The sequence below is a fragment of the Delphinapterus leucas genome, chromosome 15 (genome assembly GCF_059928025.1).
Source record: "Delphinapterus leucas isolate spDelLeu-1000000601 "Yukka" chromosome 15, BTC_Dleu_Yukka2, whole genome shotgun sequence".
Taxonomy (NCBI): domain Eukaryota; kingdom Metazoa; phylum Chordata; class Mammalia; order Artiodactyla; family Monodontidae; genus Delphinapterus; species Delphinapterus leucas.
In genome coordinates, this window is record NC_143143.1 from 40,375,614 (window position 1) to 40,393,763 (window position 18,150).

Genomic DNA, 18,150 nt, shown 5'->3' on the forward strand with positions numbered 1-18,150 from the left:
ATGAGTGGTGAAGGAGGGCTTCAAATCCAGGTGTTCAGGCTCTTATAAAACCCTGGCTTCCTGTGCTAAGCAAATGTCACCACATAAGCATTTGGCTGAGACGACCTTTGTCAGTGAATTTGACTCTGCTACCTTTTTGAGTAATAGTTTGAGGGGCCCTAGACTGAGGCTTCTGGTTACCATGACCCGTGTTACATCCTCCTTCACAGAGATGTTATCCACCGTCTTGCTTCCACACACACATCCACCCATTTGAGTCTAGGACTTCATTTCTGGCTTTTGAAAGGGAGGACTTGCACCCTTAAAAGTCAAGGGAAAAAAAATGGTCCATTTGCCTTTTCTAATACAGAGGGACCAACATGCTAGAAAGTCAGACCTCAACTATGACGGCTCCTCCATGAACATGGTGTGAACATGGGCTGGTTACTTGCCTTCTTTGGGCCTTGGTTTGCTCATCTATACGTTGAGGATAATGATTCCTATCCCATAGAAGCAATGAAAAAGTGGTAAATACATATTTACAGTACTCCATAAAGATTAGTTCTGTGCTTGAATTCAGGACGCTTAAATTATTGGTGTGATTTCAGAGTTGAGGCTTCCCTTGCTTCCAGCCTAACCTTTTGTTCACTCATCTGTTAAATCCTCAATGATCAGGACTGTGCATCCTTTATCTTTCTGGGACTGGGGTTAAGTACAGTACCCAGAGTATGCATGGTAAGGGCTAAATAAGTACTTTTTTTTTTTGCACAGTTTTGATTTGTTAATAAATTTTCCATTGTTATTGACAGTCCTTAGAATGAGACGCAAATTCCATTGATGACCTCACAGCAGCCTGCACCCTCCTGTTGCCATCAGGCTCCCCCTTGTACCCCTGTGCTCTGCTCAGCCTCACTGAGCCTGAAATGCCTGAAACTGTTCTTTTTTTTTTAAGTTTTTATTGGAAAATCGTTGATTTACAATGTTGTGTTAGTTTCAGGTGTACAGCAAAGTGAATCAGTTATACGTATACAGGTATCCACTCTTTTTTTTTTTTAGATTCTTTTCCCAATTAGGCCATTACAGAGTATTGAGTAATTCCCTGTGCTATACAGTAGGTTCTCATTAGTTCTCTATTTTATATATGGTAGTGTGTAAATGTCAATCCCAATCTCCCAATTTATCCCTCCCCCCCTTTTCCCTTGGTAACCATAAGTTTGTTTTCTACATCTGTGACTCTATTTCTGTTTTTGTAAATAAGTTCATTTGTACCCCTTTTCTTAGATTCCACATATAAGCAATATCATGATATTTGTCTTCCTGTGTCTGACTTACTTTACTCAGTAAGACAATCTCTAAGTCCATCCATGTTGCTGCAAATGGCATTATTTTGTTATTTTTTTATTGCTGAGTAATATTCCATTGTATATATGTACCACATCTTTATCCGTTCCTCGGTCGATGGACGTTTAGGCTGCTTCCATGTCCTGGTTATTGTAAATAGTGCTGCAATGAACATTGGGGTGTATGCGTCTTTTCGAATTATGGTTTTCTCTGGGTATATGCTCAGGAGTGGGATTGCTGGGTCATATGGTAGTTCTGTTTTTAGTTTTTTAAGGAACCTCCATACTGTTCTCCATAGCGGCTGTACCAATTTACATTCCCGGCAACAGTGTAGGAGGGTTCCCTTTTCTCCACACCCCTCCAGCATTTATTGTTTATAAATTTTTTGATGATGGCCATTCTGACCAGTGTGAGGTGAGCCTGAAACTTTTCAAGTTGTGGATACATCCACTTTCACAGATTCTTTTGCAGGTAATTTTATTCAGGGGCCTTCATTCATGACGAATGTGTTCATTTGATCAACGAACACTCATTAAGCAACTGTCTATTACAGGTGCTTAGGTAGGCATAGGAGATACAAAGAAGAATAAATTTCCTCCAGCCTTACCCACGCTTCCCCAGTCTAGTGGAGAAGACATAAGAAACCAAAGGTTGCCTCGAAGCCTCACGTGCAAAATGCTGTAGGGATGCTGAGGACATGTTTGCTATTGCATTGCTTGGATACGCTGGGTAACAAACAGCCCCAGATCTCAGTGGCTAAGAAGAATACAAATACTGTTTATTACTCATGCTACCAAATGTGCACATCAGGGGTGTGGGATTCTGATATCAGTTACTTAGGGACCAGGCTGATGGAAGATTCATCCTGACAGGTGTTTCCATGAAGGCTTAACCAAGAGCACGCAAGGTAGTGAGTCAGACGCTGGCTGTGAAAGTCTGCCTAGAAAGGGCAGACAGCCTGTTGTGTTGTTCACATTTCATTAACCAAAGCATACAGCATGGCCCCGTCTAACCATGCAGCGGGCCTACATGTGTGCTCCTTCCAGGTCTTGGAACAGGAAGAAATGGGATATTTGTCCACAGGCTGAAAGGCCATCCAAGTTGGAATCCAGTTGTTGGGTGTTTTATTGAATTTTCCCTCCCAGTGTCCTTTCTCAGCTAATAATTCTGTCCTGGGTGTACACAAAAGCTGTGTCCTGGGAGAAGCGCTCTCTGAGTCCATTCACTTGGTATTTGTCATTCTCTTTCGTGGACCCGGACCTGGTGGGTGCTGCCCAGAGAGAGGTCCTGCCCTCCGGGAGCTCACCAGGTGGTAGAGTCCAAGGTACGACTGCAGTTTGTTGGAAAGTCACATGTTGGGTACACACACAGTACGACAGGGCCACCAAAAGAGGGTCGGGAAGGCTCTGTGGGAGGCTGAGTGTTACCACACCTGGCAGACTGGGTTTCCCAATGTTCGTGCCAGGGGACCAGGGAGCAGCAGGCATCATGGGGGCGAGGGGTGGGGGAGTACCAGGACAGATCAAAGCGTGTAAAAGAGAAGCGTGAAGTCATCCATTGCTGCAGGGGAGGAGTTGGGCAGTGTCAAGACCCCAATTCTTGGTGCGATCCCCAAGGGGCCAATCAAGATGCTCTGGGTATTTTGTGATTAAAAAAATAAACAGGGGCTTCCCTGGTGGCGCAGTGGTTGAGAGTCCGCCTGCCAATGCAGGGGACACGGGGTCGTGCCCTGGTCTGGGAAGATCCCACATGCCGCAGAGCGGCTGGGTCCGTGAGCCATGGCCGCTGAGCCTCTGCGTCCGGAGCCTGTGCTCTGCAACGGGAGAGTCCACAACAGTGAGAGGCCCACGTACCACCAAAAAAAAAAAAAAAATTACAAAAAAAAAAACAAAAACAAACCCTGGATGAGAGAAGGGCGTTGTGTTGGTTTGCAGCCGCACAGATTCCTTTCACTCCGGTGTTTTAAGGGAGCCTGGCCTTTTCAGGTGTGTTGATCTTCACTTTGGGCTGTTCCATTGGATCAATACGTAATTAGTACGTCTAAAGATGCCGTGAAAGCCCCTGCTGCATTAAAAAAGAAACCCAAAAAACTCTCCATCCCCTTCAAACCTCCATTTAGACTCATCAAACTCAGGCCTCAGGAAAGTGGCCAGGAGAGAGAAGCAGCCCGCTGATTGCCGTTGCCTTGGTAAGGGGAATCCGCTCCCTCCAGGCTCTGTGGTTTCCATGGGAACAGCACTGCTTGCCTCCGCCGCCCCAGGGCTGGCAAGATGTGCTGGAAAGAAAATTGGGGGAGAGAAAGAGACTTTGAGGATTTTGAAGGTGTTGGGGGGAACCCTCAGCTGGATGTGTTGCTGTTCCTAACATGACAAGGGAACCTCGGGCTCCCAACAGCACGAACAGGGAAGCACTTACCAGAGGCTCATGCACTCACGCAGCTCCTTCAGACCGGACGCCACCCTGGAGGAACAGACGCAGAGGCCAGGCAGGCAGGAGTTGGTGACTGGTGGATTTTAACACCAGCACTGTGAGGAATGTGTCCTCGGCCCCCTGCCGGGCAGCATCCCACCATCATTATAATTAGGAAGAAATGCAATAGGTACCCGGGAAGCATGGCGGGAGGTGTTTCACACACGCTGTCTGTGCTCTTCCCGGCAACACTGCACGGATGGCATCCACACCTCATCTCACAGATGAAGGAGGTGGGCTCAGAGAGGAGAAAAGATAACGTGTGAGTGGTATAGGTGGGATCTGAACCCAGCCCTGATTCCGCATGGTGGGTTCTTACATGGAATCTAACCAGCAGTCCCAGGATGACGATAAGTTCCCAGCAATGGTGAGCATCCTAGCTCAGGCCTTAAGAAACGCCCTTGGTTCTTTTGGATTTGGATGCAAGAAGCACTGCCAAGTGGAGGGCGGCTGGGATGGCATCAGTACCGCCATCAGCTCTGCGGGACGCACTGCAGGCCCCGCCTGGTTTTACGGATGAGGAAACTGAAGCCAAGAAGTGCTGGGCAGAGTCTTCCAGTCCAGCGGGCCACCCTGTCTCTGTTCACTCTTCTTGGGCAACTGCAGCTCTTCTGAAAGCGCCGTTTCTGGGGCGTGCTCCGGACGCGCAGGCTCAGCGGCCATGGCTCATGGGCCCAGCTGCTCCGCGGCATGTGGGATCCTCCCGGACCCGGGCACGAACCCGCGTCCCCTGCACCGGCAGGCGGACTCTCAACCACTGCGCCACCAGGGAAGCCCTGGCAGCTATTTTCTTGAACCGTAGGGCCAGCCGGGGAAGGCTGACTCACTCCATCCCCGGTCAGTGTCCCAGTCCCCTCCCTTCAGAGCTCTTCATCCTGCTGCCACTTATTAGGCACCTGCTGTATGCACTGACCGTACTGTGTGCGTGGACCAGAGGCAGCGGAGACGAGGAGCCGCAGCCATTTTTCAGATGGGCCAACAGGTGGATTGAGGCCCGCAGAGGTGAAGTGACACGTCGACAAAGGCCACACCGTGGGAGGCCTGGGTGTGAACCTCACAGCTCCAGATGCCCTACTGAGGACGCTTTCCGGGGCCCAGGCTGACCCCTTCTTAGGGAGATTAAACACCATCATACCAAACTGCTTTAGAACCTGGACAAAGCAACGCTGCGTGAAATAACAGCGTGGGTACTGGTAGACGCTGTGTGGGGTGCATAGGAGGGGCTGATGAGATAAGTCATGAGCACTGGGGGCGTCCCTCCAACAAAGCTGCTGCCCCCGTGGGTCTCTGGTGACAGGGCTGCTCCCGAGACACATCCTCTGTGGCCAGGGTCGTCTGCTTCTGCCCTTTGCAGATGAGCCAGATAAGATTCTAACGTGGTGGATTCGATGCTTAATATAAGAACAGGTTACAATGCAGCCCACTGTGGTGCGCTCTGAACACTCAGGCACTGCCATGCTGGACTCGGAAGGCACAGCACAACGGCAGTTTACCCAGACTTTTAGGCCCGGGCCCAGGGTCTTCCTTCTGCCACCTCCACCCCACGCCCTGCCGCTCTGTGCTGACGCCAGTTATTCATGAGCAAGTTAGGGGCCCTTCCTCCTATTCATAGAGACACCCCATCCCTCTTCCCTTGCATTCCCTCAGAAGGGCGCTTGGAGGATCATGGAGATCATGGGCATCCCCTGCAGACACCACGCAGACCATGCAGGCATCACCACGCCACGTGCGAGGATGGTTTCTTGATGCGCCTGTGACTCTGTCTAGGGCCTTCTCTGTTCCCAGGAACACACCTGACTTGGCCAGTGCAGAGGTGTGCAGAAGTGTTAAGGGTCTGCCCTAAAGTGTTGAAGACAGCCTTAAACATGACGGATGGGGGTCCATGTATAGCCCCGGGGCATGTTCTGTAGTGGCTCCCAGAGGGGCCCTGGCAAGTCTGAGCCTATGTATCAGCTCCTTCCCTTTCTTATCTTACCTCTCCACTCCCCTCCTGGGGCCACCTGCTGGCCTTCAAACTGTTGTCTGGGGGCCTGCTCTGGAGCGACCCACCTATGAAGGAAGCTCATCTCTTGGAGGGCAAGAGGAGACAGCCCCAGCTAGGTTGTTAAAAGAAATCTCTTTTCGTGACGTTTTTCCAAAAGATGATGTATCTCTAAGAGGGAGCGTGAAATACCTGCAGTATTCTCTGCAAGGTGTGCGTTAGCTCTTTGAAATCATTGTAATAATTTCACCGGCAGCCCAGTGCATGTTTTCAGAGGGGCTGCCATGAAGGGGCATTCGGAGTGGGAACCGTGTCAGGTGAGGCTTCCCGGGCATACTTCTCCTGGCCGCTCTTCCCACACGCCTGGGATCCACCAAAGAAGATGTCTGTTGCTGTTCATAAGCAAACCAATTTGAAAGCATTTAATTAACTCTCCACTGCCTTGCATTCCCCCCAGCTGACCCCCTGACACACCCACGCTTTGTCTCAGCCACTGCCCAGCCACCTTCAGCTCAGTGAGGAGGTCCGGCAGGGCCGGCTGCTCTGCTCACAGCCCCCAGCCCCCCCCCCCCCCCCCCCGCTGCTACACTGGGATCATCTCACGGAGAATTTCACCGATTTTCTCGTGGCCAGTCATGGGTTCCGACAGGAGGAGACACCCTTGACCGGGGACTAGGAGTTTCCGGCTGGTGATGAATCAGGCACCAGGCCAGGAAGAGCAGATCAAGACGGGGACACTGCCAAGCCTCCCACTCCCCAGAGAGAGAGGAGGGTCCCTGAGCTGTAAGGAAAGAGAAGCCTGAAGGAGACTGCTGTGGTCCCCACGCCCATTCCCCCCTCCCGTCCCCTCCTCACCCCCGCCCAACACGTGCTTGGCCAGGACTTTGGACAGCATTCAGCCCCTCCGGCGTCAGCACTGGGCTCTGTGGGTCCTTCCCCATCCAAGGGCACAGCCCTCAGCCTGGTCCTATCCAAGAGCCCCAGCCAGGTCCCAGGGTTGGCTGGGCATCCAGACCTCTGCCGAGACCCTCCCCTACCAAAACTCAAAGCCCAGAGGATCCACCTGGTCATGGTCATTCCACTCACTGTTGAGTGCCAAGGGGATTTAAAAACCAAAATGCCTGGATTCGAAACATAAATGTATCACATACTGACATAGTACCCTTGATCAAACCATTCCTGCAGGTCCTGGTAGAGAGGCAGGGATGACGGAGCTGGCACGGTGTGGGTGCCTTGCAGACGCGGACTGGTAAGGCTGCCTGCACCGTGGCCTTCACTCCCTTCACCTGCTGCCCTCAGCCAGGGTGGGGTAGGAGGGATGAAAGTAGCTGGCTTCCATATATCAGCACCAGAGGTACCTCGATGCCCCCTCACTTTTCCCACTTCCTCCTCGCTGATGGTAGGCGGTCCCCACGCGTGAATGTTCTGCGTGGCGCCCATCACAGGGCAGACCCTGGTTTCAGTTTCCCCAGGATGACGGCTGTCCTGATCGATACACTAACGAGGCCAACCAACCAGTCTCCACTTCTGGGGGTAGGTGAGCAATGGGATTGTCACATTTACCCGGGAACTGCCCGGCGCTGAAAAGCCCCGTGGCAGCTGCACAGAGAAATGCAAAGGAACAAACAGCCCACCTGCTTCCCTCTGGTGTGTGGAGGCAGAATTTAGATCAGATCAGGTCCCCTGCTTGGAGGGGGCCCGCAGAAGGAAGAGGTCACCGGGTGGAGTAAGATGGTTAATAGATGCCGGGAGCCGGGATCACAGCACGAGGGCGGCCCCGGCCCGTCTGCTGGGTGCGTGGTCCTCGTTGTGGACCCTCTAGCATGGTGTCCAGTCTGGCTGCACCTCGGGTTCCTCGTCTACAGCACGGGAGCAGCAGCTTTCTGTCCCGGGTCAGAGGCGTAGTGGGTGCGAAGTGCAGGGCCCACGCCTGCCAGGAGCAGAGCTCACTGCGTGCGCCCTTGTCAACTCTGCACAAGTCTGTGTGGCCGTCCTGCCCTCAGAGCCTCCGTCTCTGCCCATCCTGGCCTGTCAGCAGCCAACCCATCCCACGGGCGCTGAGAGTTCATACAGACGAAGGGCACATCAGGAAGGACCTGTGGGCAGGGCTTGTCATCTTCAGAACCACAGAGTGGGGCTCAGGGTCGGCCAGGTCCAGGCGCACGGTGGGCCGGATGGTGACAGGAAATCTGGGCTCTGGGTGCCCGAGGGTGAGAGACAGGCCTGCCCTGCAGGGTTCCCTCTCCTTAGCTTTGCCCCGCAGCGGCCATCATCAGCGTCCTGGGTTTGGAAAGTGGGCGGAAAGGCTGGTTTCTCGTGGTTTCTGCCCTGTACTGGACTCCCTGGGGAGGGGAGGGCAATGTGTTATAGAAGTGAGAGCCGGGAGGGATTCGTAAGAGGCCCAGGCCCCAGGCCAGGGCAGGAGTGGGACAAGGAAAGGAGGGACAGAGGGACAGTTTAGAGCAGGGACTTGATCCTGTGTGTGCCACGGACCCCTGGGTAATCCCTGAAGCCTGCAGACCTCTGCTCGGGAAAACATTTCAGTGTTTGCAAGATGTGTGAGGTGACAGAGGGAGACTGATCCACTGCAATGAAGTTGTCACTGTGTTAGAAGACAGACCTGCATGATCGTGGTTCCCGTGTTTTCTCACGAACCCTTGGTCGCAGGTGGCGGTTTGCGAGCCACCCTCACGCTAAAGTGATGAGTGAGCCATGAGGATGGCAGGACAGAGGATCATGAACGTGTCTCCTGGGGGCAGAGCCCGGGTGCTTCTAGCACAGCTGCAATTTGTTGCCTCCGTTCTTATCTGGAGGAAACACCAAATTCCAGTTAGAGATTTGTGAACATATAGATGTAATCTTTCCTCATCCAGGTGGCGGCGCTGTCCCAGACCTCCCGCCCTGAAAGTGTTGCCACCTGTACTGAGCTGTTTTTCTCTCTCCCTTCTGTAGCCCTGCACGAGTTCCCCAATGACATCTTCACCAACGAGGACAGAAGACAGGGGGCAGTGGTCCTCCACGTGCTCTGTGTAAGTACCCCTCTGGTGGCCCTGTCTTCAGGGCCGGAGGGAAGGCCTGGCGGGGGTCTTGGGGGGCGGGATGCAGAGAGGTGCCCTCAGAGGAGTCTCCCCTCCTGTTCACATGCCTGGTAGGGGGCCTGTGAGCCCCATAGAGGGCGATCTCCAAATGTACTTTTAAAAAATGTTTTTATTGCAGTATAGTTGATTTACAATGTTTCAGGTGTGCAGCACGGCGATTCAGTTACGTAATATCTCTGTGTGTGTACATATACGTGTACCTATTCTTTTTCAGATTCTTTTCATTATAAGTTATTACAAGATGTTGAGTATAATTCCCTGTGCTTTACAGTTAGTCCTTGTTGTTTATCTGTTTTATATATGGAAGTGTGTATCCAAATGTACTGTTTCTAAGAGGCCACAGGTGTGTACACTGGAAGATACCTGGATTTTTCTTTCCTTGATACCCATGCCCAGGGCGTGGGTTCTGAGGTTGGGCAGAGCCTGGGCTCTCTCTGCTGAAACACCACCTTCTCGAGGAGGCCTTCCTTTTCCAACCAGCCTTTGTCAACTGCCTGTCTTTCCCCTTACCCGGCTTTACTTTTCTCCACAGCACCGAGCGCTCTGTGACATAATATTATAGAGTTATTTGCTTACTGCCCGTCACCCTCACTCACACACCAGCCCCATGAGAACAGGGACATAGTTTTGTGCGTGGCTTCCTTCCCAGACCTGTTCCTGGCACATGATGGGGCCAAAGTATTTGTTAAATTCGTGGATTAAATGTAATGGCACGTAGTAGATGGTCCATAAAAGTGTGTTCTGGCTCTTAATATCCACCACTGCCCTAGCACTTCGTCCACAGGCCCAGTGGCTTGAAGGCCTTTGATTTTCCTTGTCCCCATTCGGAGAGTTTGGGGAGGGTGCAGGGGTGAAGCTGTCTCGAAGGAGTGGCTGCAGAACCAGAAAGACCCGGGCAGAGGCTCCACTAGGTCCGTCACCGTGCTTTCCCATCTCGGCGGCATTCACTCTCCCCCGGAATGCTCTTAATTCCGTTCTGATTACTTATTGCTGGGAAACAGTCTCCAAATTTAGTGACACACCCAAGAACCACTTTCTGTTTCTCATGGGTTCCAGGGGTCAGTAGTTCAGAAAGGGCACAGAGGGGATGCTGTACCCCCGGATCCGGGGCCCGGGGTGGGACGATTCGGACGGCTGGTGGTGACACCGATGGCTGGGGCTGGAGCCATTGCTGCTGGAGGAGCCCTCGAAGAAGGCTCGTCCACTCCCTTGTTTGCTTTCTGTGTCTGCGGTGCCCAGAGGACTAGGTCGGCTGTGACTGCTGACCAGAGCACCTTGCTGTGGCCCCTCCAGCGTGGCTCCACGTGGCAGCTGAGGGTTTGCAGAGGGAGGGTCACGGTGACAAGGAAGAAGCCCTGAATGGCCCGGCCTTAGAAGTCACACACGTCATTTCCAGCGGCCTCTATTGCAGTCACACATACACCATGACTCAGGGGAGGGCACAGAGACCTTACTTTTCCAACCACACCTGACCTGAGTAGGTCAGTGGGCACACCCTGGGCTTTGGAGTCAGACCAGACATGGGTTGGGGCCCAGTTCTGTGCTCCCTGCTTTGTGCGTGGCTTCCGGTAAGATATTTACCCTCTGGATGCATAAGCTGCCCTCAGCGTGACCCCCTTCCTGGTGAACTTTCCCCACTCACCCCAACCGGCCAATACCCTGCCTGAAAAACAGGCACGAGGGATCTTCTGTCAGCAAAGACATTCTCTAAAAATACCAAACGATAGAGCAGACTCTGCAGCCTCCTGCCCTTCAGCGCAGTTACAGGCACACAGCAGTTACTGTGGATGGCAGCTGCCACCCCTGGCACCAGGGAGCCTTCCTGGTCACCGGGCTGAGAACGCCCCAGCAGCCTCAGCGCCCTGATGCCTCGGCATGTGAGAGATGAGGCTTCCACTCTTGGCCCGGGCCCGAACGGCACGAGCTTCCGTCTCCCAAGGCAGTGCGGTTATCTGCCGATGGCGGGGCTCCACCTCCCACTGGTCCTGAGTGCGTGCGCCTTGTCCTCCGTGAGCCGAGGGTCCCCGTAAGGCCTCTGCCCTCTGTGGCAGTGCATCCCAGGCAGGCATGAAGGCCAAGTAGACAAACAAGGGTAATTCTCCCCTTTGCTTAAAGGTGCTTTTTTTCCCCACGTGCCTAAAAGAGTGGACATAAGCCTGCAGCTTCACACTTTGTCATCACTGGCTCTGACCCCCATCCTCGGCCCTGGGCCCTGCATCATAGAAGCCACAGGGCAGGGAGTCCAGGGGACAAGGTCAGCATCCACCCCTTCAAGACCACGCTCCAGGCACCCGGAATTTCAGAATTCTCCACCCAGGCAGCCTGTACCTATGGCCAAGGCCTGTGCAGGCCTCCTCCCGGACCCACCTCTTAGAGGGAGGAGACCCCAGTGGAGAAGCCTGACCTGCTGCCTAGTGGGGGTCCACGTGCAGGCAGGTGCAGGACGGGGCCAGGCTCGGCCCAGGAGGGGCCCCTCTTCTTCACCTGTCAGGGTGGGCCTGCTGGTGGCCTCCCCAGGGTCAAGGAGCAAGTCTATGTTATCCTACCCTTGAGAGTATAAGGCCCCTGGGGGGACCTGAGCATCACGAGAAACCCTTATGCAGCGTCTGACGAGTCGCAAAACAAAAGCTGCTCAGTCCTTGATTGTTCAGCACTGAGACAAACTGTTCTTTTTACCCCTCCACCCACTATGGCACCCAACACATTTAAGGCGCTTAGAAATTGTCAGATGAACGTTGTTGGTTGTAAGAAAGGCTGCCAGGGCTAACCTGAGCTGTTTCGGTGGCCAGTGAACAGATAAATGCATGAGTCAGAGCTACGGGAGCTACATACAGGTTCCTGCGCTCAGCCTGCTGGAAAGATCTCCAAGCCCCTGCAACATGGTGGCACCGGGCTGGACCCTTCTAAAAGCCTGAACACAGCTCACCCTGCAGGAGCCCGCTGTCTTGTAGGCAGGCCCACCTCTGGACCGCTCCCACAGTGTGTGAGTGTGGCCGTGGTCCCCCCAGTGCCGTGGGAACGCAGTGAAGGCTCCACGCAGTGCTGGAGGGCAGCTGAGTGGGTTTGAAAAGTGGGCAGGCATTTTCTAAAGGAGAAGGGGGAAGGGATTCCAGGCAGGAACCAGAAACCCGTGATCGAAGATGTAGACCCTCGAGTCCACGGGGTCTGGAGTGAGCGGAAACTAAGGTGGGAGGGTGGGAGGTACCAAGAGGTGACTCGGCTGCTGGCTTGGAAGTGCGGGGAAGCAGCCCCCAGTCACCATCCCTCCTCGCCTGGGGAATTGGATCAGGCATGGCCAGAGGTGACCCAGAGCAGTCTGCTCCCCAGCCAGGCGACAGAGGTCCAGGAGGTCCAGCGAGGAAGGCTCAGGGCCATTTGAGTAGGGCTCCTAGAATGCAGGTACCTGAGGAACACCTCTCAGGACATCATAAATGGGATGTGGGGACTCATCATCTAGCCTCCTCCAGTGAGGGGACGGAAGCCCTCTGTGGGAGGGTCCCAGAGCTGTGTCCTGTCACCCCAGGCCGCCCCAGGGAGAGGGCCCCAGGAACCGACTGGCAGTGATTTGGGGTCTCCACCGGAGTGCCTGAGCCTTTCAGAGTATAACCCAAAACCTGATTACACTCACATACCCCTTTCCACACAGACCCCGTGAGCTTGCTTTTCACCGGAGGCTTTTCATGTAGCTGCTGAGTTTAGCCGGGTGCTGGCCTCTGGTCACAGGTGGTTCCGAGGACTCCCCAAAACCATCCTTCAATCTTACTTGTCAAAAAAGCTTACCTCTCTTTTTCTTTCCTTTCACACAAATACTCCCCTCTTTTGTGTGAGCTTTGTGGAAATCACGTAGCCATTTCTGGTTAAAATTTCCCTCTTTTGTGTGAGCTTTGTGGAAATCACGTAGCCATTTCTGGTTAAAATTTCCCCACACTGTGACTTCAGCTTTCCCTTGGCTTTTTCTGGTTTTGTGGCTGTCAGAAATGCTCAGGCCTGAGACTGCATTAGAAAAAGAGTCCTTCCGACTTTCTTTCCATATGGGTTCCTTCCTAGAGTGCAAATCGTCGTCTGTGTAACTTTATCAACAATGCCTATCCCCGAGGAAACACACTTGTCTGAGAACTTGCTTTACAGTCAGCCTGTTCTAACGTTGAGATGCTGAAGGCAGTGTTGCCTGGTCTGTGAGGAAATGTGCCCCCTAGAAACTCATGGGCCCTGCCCCAAATGGACAAACAAGCCTGTAGATGACTTTGTGGAATCATGCTTTGTTGGTGATTTATAAATACCTTGTGACATTTTGCTGCGCATCCTGCATGTAGACAGCTGAATCTCCGCGATTGTGAGCCGGGCTCCACATTTTCTCTTCCAGTGAAGAAGCTTTAAGTCATCAATATTTGAGATTCTTTCTCAAGACTGGTCTGTCTTTAATAAATCAGCCTCCACGGCAGAAGTAAATGCCCCCCGTGTGCCTTGTTAGCTTTCGAAGGGATTCTGCCTAAGTTTTGAGCCTTCTTTTTGCATTTTTAGCGTGATTCCTCTCTTTCGGCGGGCAGAGATTTCTACGTGCTTGGGTGTGAGGTGGTAAAGTATCGCACTCCTGGAAATGAACGTGGAGGCCTTACAAACGCAAATTCTGCTAAGTGAGTCTGGAAGATGGGCTGCTAGCTGGTCCAGTGACTCAGACCCACCCATGGACCAGCCCAGGAAAGAAACATCAACGAGAATGTTTCTGACATCCATCCTTATGTTCTAAAACCTAGACACTCTGTGCCCACGGAAGAGACTTCTTCCTCCGAGGAGCTTTTAGGGTCACATCAGGCTTCCCAGGGTGGCCAAAGGTATGCTCAGGCCACCAGGAGGTCCCTGACCATCTGCCTTCAGCCAGCTCTGTCCGGTGGGGGGACTCCCTTGCCCATATGTCCATCCTCACTGCATCCCAGTGTCCAGTGCCCATTTTAGTGGCTCCCACGTGAGGAGAGGAGATGGGCTCCCAACAGCGTGGGTGTTTGAGAAGCACAGGCAGGAGCCGTGTGCTGGGCCATCGTGCGAGGGCTCCCGCCCAGGGAGGTGCTCCAGGGGCAGCAACGGGGACCGTTCATGTCAGTCCCTGCAGCATCCCCATAGGATGGTGTCCAGGGCTGGATCCCCAAGGTTGGTGGCCTCCTCAAGCCCCCAGCTCCTGTCCACATTTCTCTCCTCCTTCTCTGCGCCGGAAGTTTTTAATCTGGTCTAGGAATTGGGGAAACTCACTCTGTGAGCCTGCATCCAGATTCTCCCTTATTCCCAGATCAGCTTTTTGAACTCAAGAACTTGCTCACTTCTGTCTCATGATTCCATGAAGACCTCCTGTCTCCCCAGAGCTGCAGAGGAAAACAACTGGCACCGGAGGAAGGCCCCTGGGACAGAGGTGGTGAAATGTGATTGGGATTCGAGGGTGAGGCTGTTCAGATATCGTCCTCCCTCTGCAACTGTGGTTTCTCTAGGTCCAGTCTGCATTTCCTTGATGTCGCGGCATTGCCCGCCTAGCCCAAGCAGAGTGCCTGCGTGCCCTGGCTCTCTCTGTCCTGCCCCCTCTAGGCCATCTCTGCCCCCGAGCTGCCCCCGGCTCCCCCTGGTGTCCTCTGCCTCTGCTCTGCTTGCTCACTCCCCGCCCCAACCGCACTGTTCACTGTCCCTTAATTCACAACCCCCAGAAGCCTCGTGTTTTTCCTGCCAGACCATGGGTCACCAGCCGACCTGACACTTGGTCAGGTCTTCCTCAGTCAGGGAGACTGAAGCACAGGAGGGTGGGCGGATCCTGAAGGGGGACTCTTGGCTTTGCAGCCTGCACCCTAACTCCAACCTAACCCCCCACCCAGAGCGAGGTGAAGGCTACTTTGGATGTGCTCCCTGGGAACCTGGGGGAGAGCCCCATCTCAGGTGGGAAGGACTCCCTTCCTCTCCCTGACTCCTCCGAACTCCAATCCCCTTTCAGTCCTGGGGGAGGGGGCTCTCTGGAAGGGGCCTCACTCAGTGGATATCATTTCCTTGTGGGCTGGGCTGCTTCCAGTTATCTGTTTAATTATAATATCTGGAAAATAGTTTCCCTGGATCCACTCCCTTCCCTGGGGCCCAGATTGCTTTTGTTAAGAGCCAAAGAATAAACTAATTGATGCCCTAGCCAGTTCTCAGGGGATGGAGGGGCCGGGTACCAGCAGGAGGTGGAGGGGGCCCTTCCTGCCCCCCCCCACCCCCACCCCCCACCCCGCGCCGACTTGGAGAGGCAGCTTTGCATGTCAAAGCTCCACCTCAGCCCCAGGGGTTATTTTTAGCTCTCCAAGGCCACCCTTTTGCTTTTTTGGGCCTGAGACTCAACTTTACTTGTATAGACCAGCGCTATCTAGTAGAACTTTTTGTGCTGATGGAGGTGTTCTCTCTCTGCTCCTTCCAATACGGGGGCTGCTGGCCGCCTGTGGCTACTGAGCATTTGAAGTGTGGTTAGTCTGACTGAGAGGTTAGTCTGATTTTAAATTTTATTATAATTAATATAAATTTAAATAACCACAAGTGGAAGGGGCTCCCCTAGAAAGCCTAGAGATGAATTCTAATTCAGCATCATCCCTCCCTTTGCTTATGTTGTCAACTCAAAATCACGAAGCAGAGGTGGCCGGGAATAAAAGGTCACCAGGAAAGAGGCGCTGCTCCTTTACCCCAGCCTCTGATGGATTTAGTAGCTCCAACAAATGGGATGCAGAGAAGGCACTGCCAGGCCACCAGGATGGGATGTTTGATGAGAGAGTAGGACACTGAGATTAGGAGTGAGAAAGTTTGTATATCACCAACATGCTGGGGGCTTTGGAACAAGTTACAGAACTTCTCCTGGCCTCAATTTCCACATCTGTAAAGTGGGAGCACATAGTAGATACTCAGGAAATGTTAGGTTCTTTAGTCTTCACCTTCTCCCCACCCCACATCCCTCTAAGGGCAGCTCACCTGTGCTTAACCCATCACAAAGGACCAGAGGCAGACCCACTGGGAGACAGCCCCGTCTTGGAGGGCCCAGGGCTCTGGGACAGGGGCTGCCTCAGGGGTTTTAACATTTAAGGGGACCCACAGGATCTGCTCAGCAAGGCCCTGGCACAAGCTCACTGGTGAGGTAGATGTGTTTAGTTAAGGGATTTCACCCTGGAAGAGAAAAATGATTAGAGGAGCTTGTGGAATTTCCTGTTTACTCTTGGAAAAGTGCTGAGCATGTCCTTAATTTGTCAGTGTCAACTCAAAGCTAAAACTGGTGTCCAGAGAGGCTTAGTACAAAGAGGGTAAATTATGTTCCGATAGATCTTAAGTTACTCACTCCTTTCCTTGCATGAGACCTAGTTCAGACGACTCAGGGCTGACCATTAGGCACCATGGGCTGCACACAGCTTGGCTGGTGGTTGATTCTCCAGGACCCGGAGCTGGATATAAAGCCTGGAGGTTTAGAGCATGCACTTTGAGTGAAACCCACCTGAGGGTCAGTCCTGGCTTTTCTACCGATAAGCCGCGTAGCCATGACAAGCTGCTTTACCTTGCCAAGCCTCAGTTTCCCCATCGGTCACTGGAGGTAAATGCAGCACCCATCTCATCTGGCTGCTTTCAGGAATGCGTGAAGATAGGCGTGCAAAGCTCTTGGCAGAGGATCCGGCGCTGCCTGGATTATGCCCCACCTGTACCCACTTAGTATTTACAGCTGGTGCGTGCCTGCCTGACCCCCCCCATCATCCAGCCCCCGTGACTCTGGGCTTTTTCTGGTCCCCAGAGCCCATTCTACCAGAATGCAGGGCAGCGCAGATGTGCCAGGAAGTCACCAGCCCCCAGAAGTAGCCCTCAGACAGAGAGGGGTTGGTGAATAAATAAATGCCTCGGTTCCCTTGTGTCTCGGATGTGCTCACGGAAACGCCACCCTGTCTCCCACAGTTGTCCAAGCAGGGATAAGCTCTAGGTGCCCATCCAGCATCTTGCTGGATAACACACCTTGACGAGCTGCCCGTTCTTCCCCAACTCATTTTCCTGCTCTTCTCCAGGGGGGTCTTCCTGAGATCCCCCCCTCCCAGTTAAAAGACTTGCACTGGAATCCTGGAATCCAGTTCTGCTTCTGAGGCAAAGGCTGAAGAGATATCACCTACCATTATTATTATGCACATCCGTTCCCTCTCTAAAACCCATGAGGCTACAGGAGATGCAGAATTCTGAGACTCCAGCCCCTTCTGGACAGGCACACACTAAGGTGCGACACGAGTTGATCTACTGTGTCTTTGGTTCACGTCCTGAACGCAGCGCAAGAGAGAAAGAAGCTTTGGGGGGAATGAGCTTTGGAGCAGACAGTGTCACATTGGATCTTATGAGGAGCCCCAAATGGTGATGGGAGAGAGTATGCACATTGTTTAGATACCAAACGTTTACCCATGGGGACTGGACACCTGCAGCCTGCTGTATGCTTCTCTTCATCTTATTTATCTAATTTATCACTTGGTCCACCCTTCCCCACTCTAATTATTTTATTTTCCTTTATTTTCTTACATACAAAACAAACTTAATTTTTGTGTTCCTCTGAGATGACATTGCCAACAGTCCCAATTTGTGAATAATAGTACTATACTGACTACAATTTTGTAGTATTTTTTCCTCTGTAAAGTGTAAGTTCTAAAGCTAAACACACAATGAGATACTGATACTTAGCCGAAAGAACTAGTCTTTAGCAAACATTGAACAAATCAATCTGGAAAAAATAGCCCGTTACATGCTCTAATTTATCAGAAAACACTCCATGTATTTTTCTTTTTGAATTTTATTTATTTTTTTATACAGCAGGTTCTTATTAGTCATCCGTTTTATATATATTAGTGTATACATGTCAATCCCAATCTCCCATTTCATCACACCACCACCCCCCACCGCCAATTTCCCCCCTTGGTGTCCATACGTTTGTCCTCTACATGTGTCTCTATTTCTGCCCTATGAATTGGTTCATTTAAGGAACCTCCATACTGTTCTCCATAGTGGCTGTATCAATTTACATTCCCACCAACAATGCAAAAGGGTTCCCTTTTCTCCACACCCTCTCCAGCATTTGTTGTTTGTAGATTTTCTGATGATGCCCATTCTAACTGCTGTGAGGTGATACCTCATTGTAGTTTTGATTTGCATTTCTCTAATAATTAATGATGTTGAGCAGCTTTTCATGAGCTTCCTGGCCATCTGTATGTCTTTGGAGAAAAGTCTATTTAGGTCTCCTGCCCATTTTTGGATTGGGTTGTTTGTTTCTTTAAT

The 18,150-nt window shown here is 52.4% G+C and overlaps 1 protein-coding gene across 5 annotated transcripts in view; it reads left to right on the forward strand.

Annotated features, from left to right (window-relative positions):
• Positions 1-18,150, forward strand: part of SLC24A3 (solute carrier family 24 member 3) — a 459,014-nt gene that overhangs the window by 260,942 nt on the left and 179,922 nt on the right. For all 5 annotated transcript variants that reach the window (XM_022594224.2, XM_089896504.1, XM_022594228.2 and 2 more), the window contains exon 3: positions 8,723-8,799. In XM_022594224.2, the coding sequence (XP_022449932.1) occupies positions 8,723-8,799 (77 nt within the window). The remainder of the gene's footprint in view (positions 1-8,722; positions 8,800-18,150) is intronic.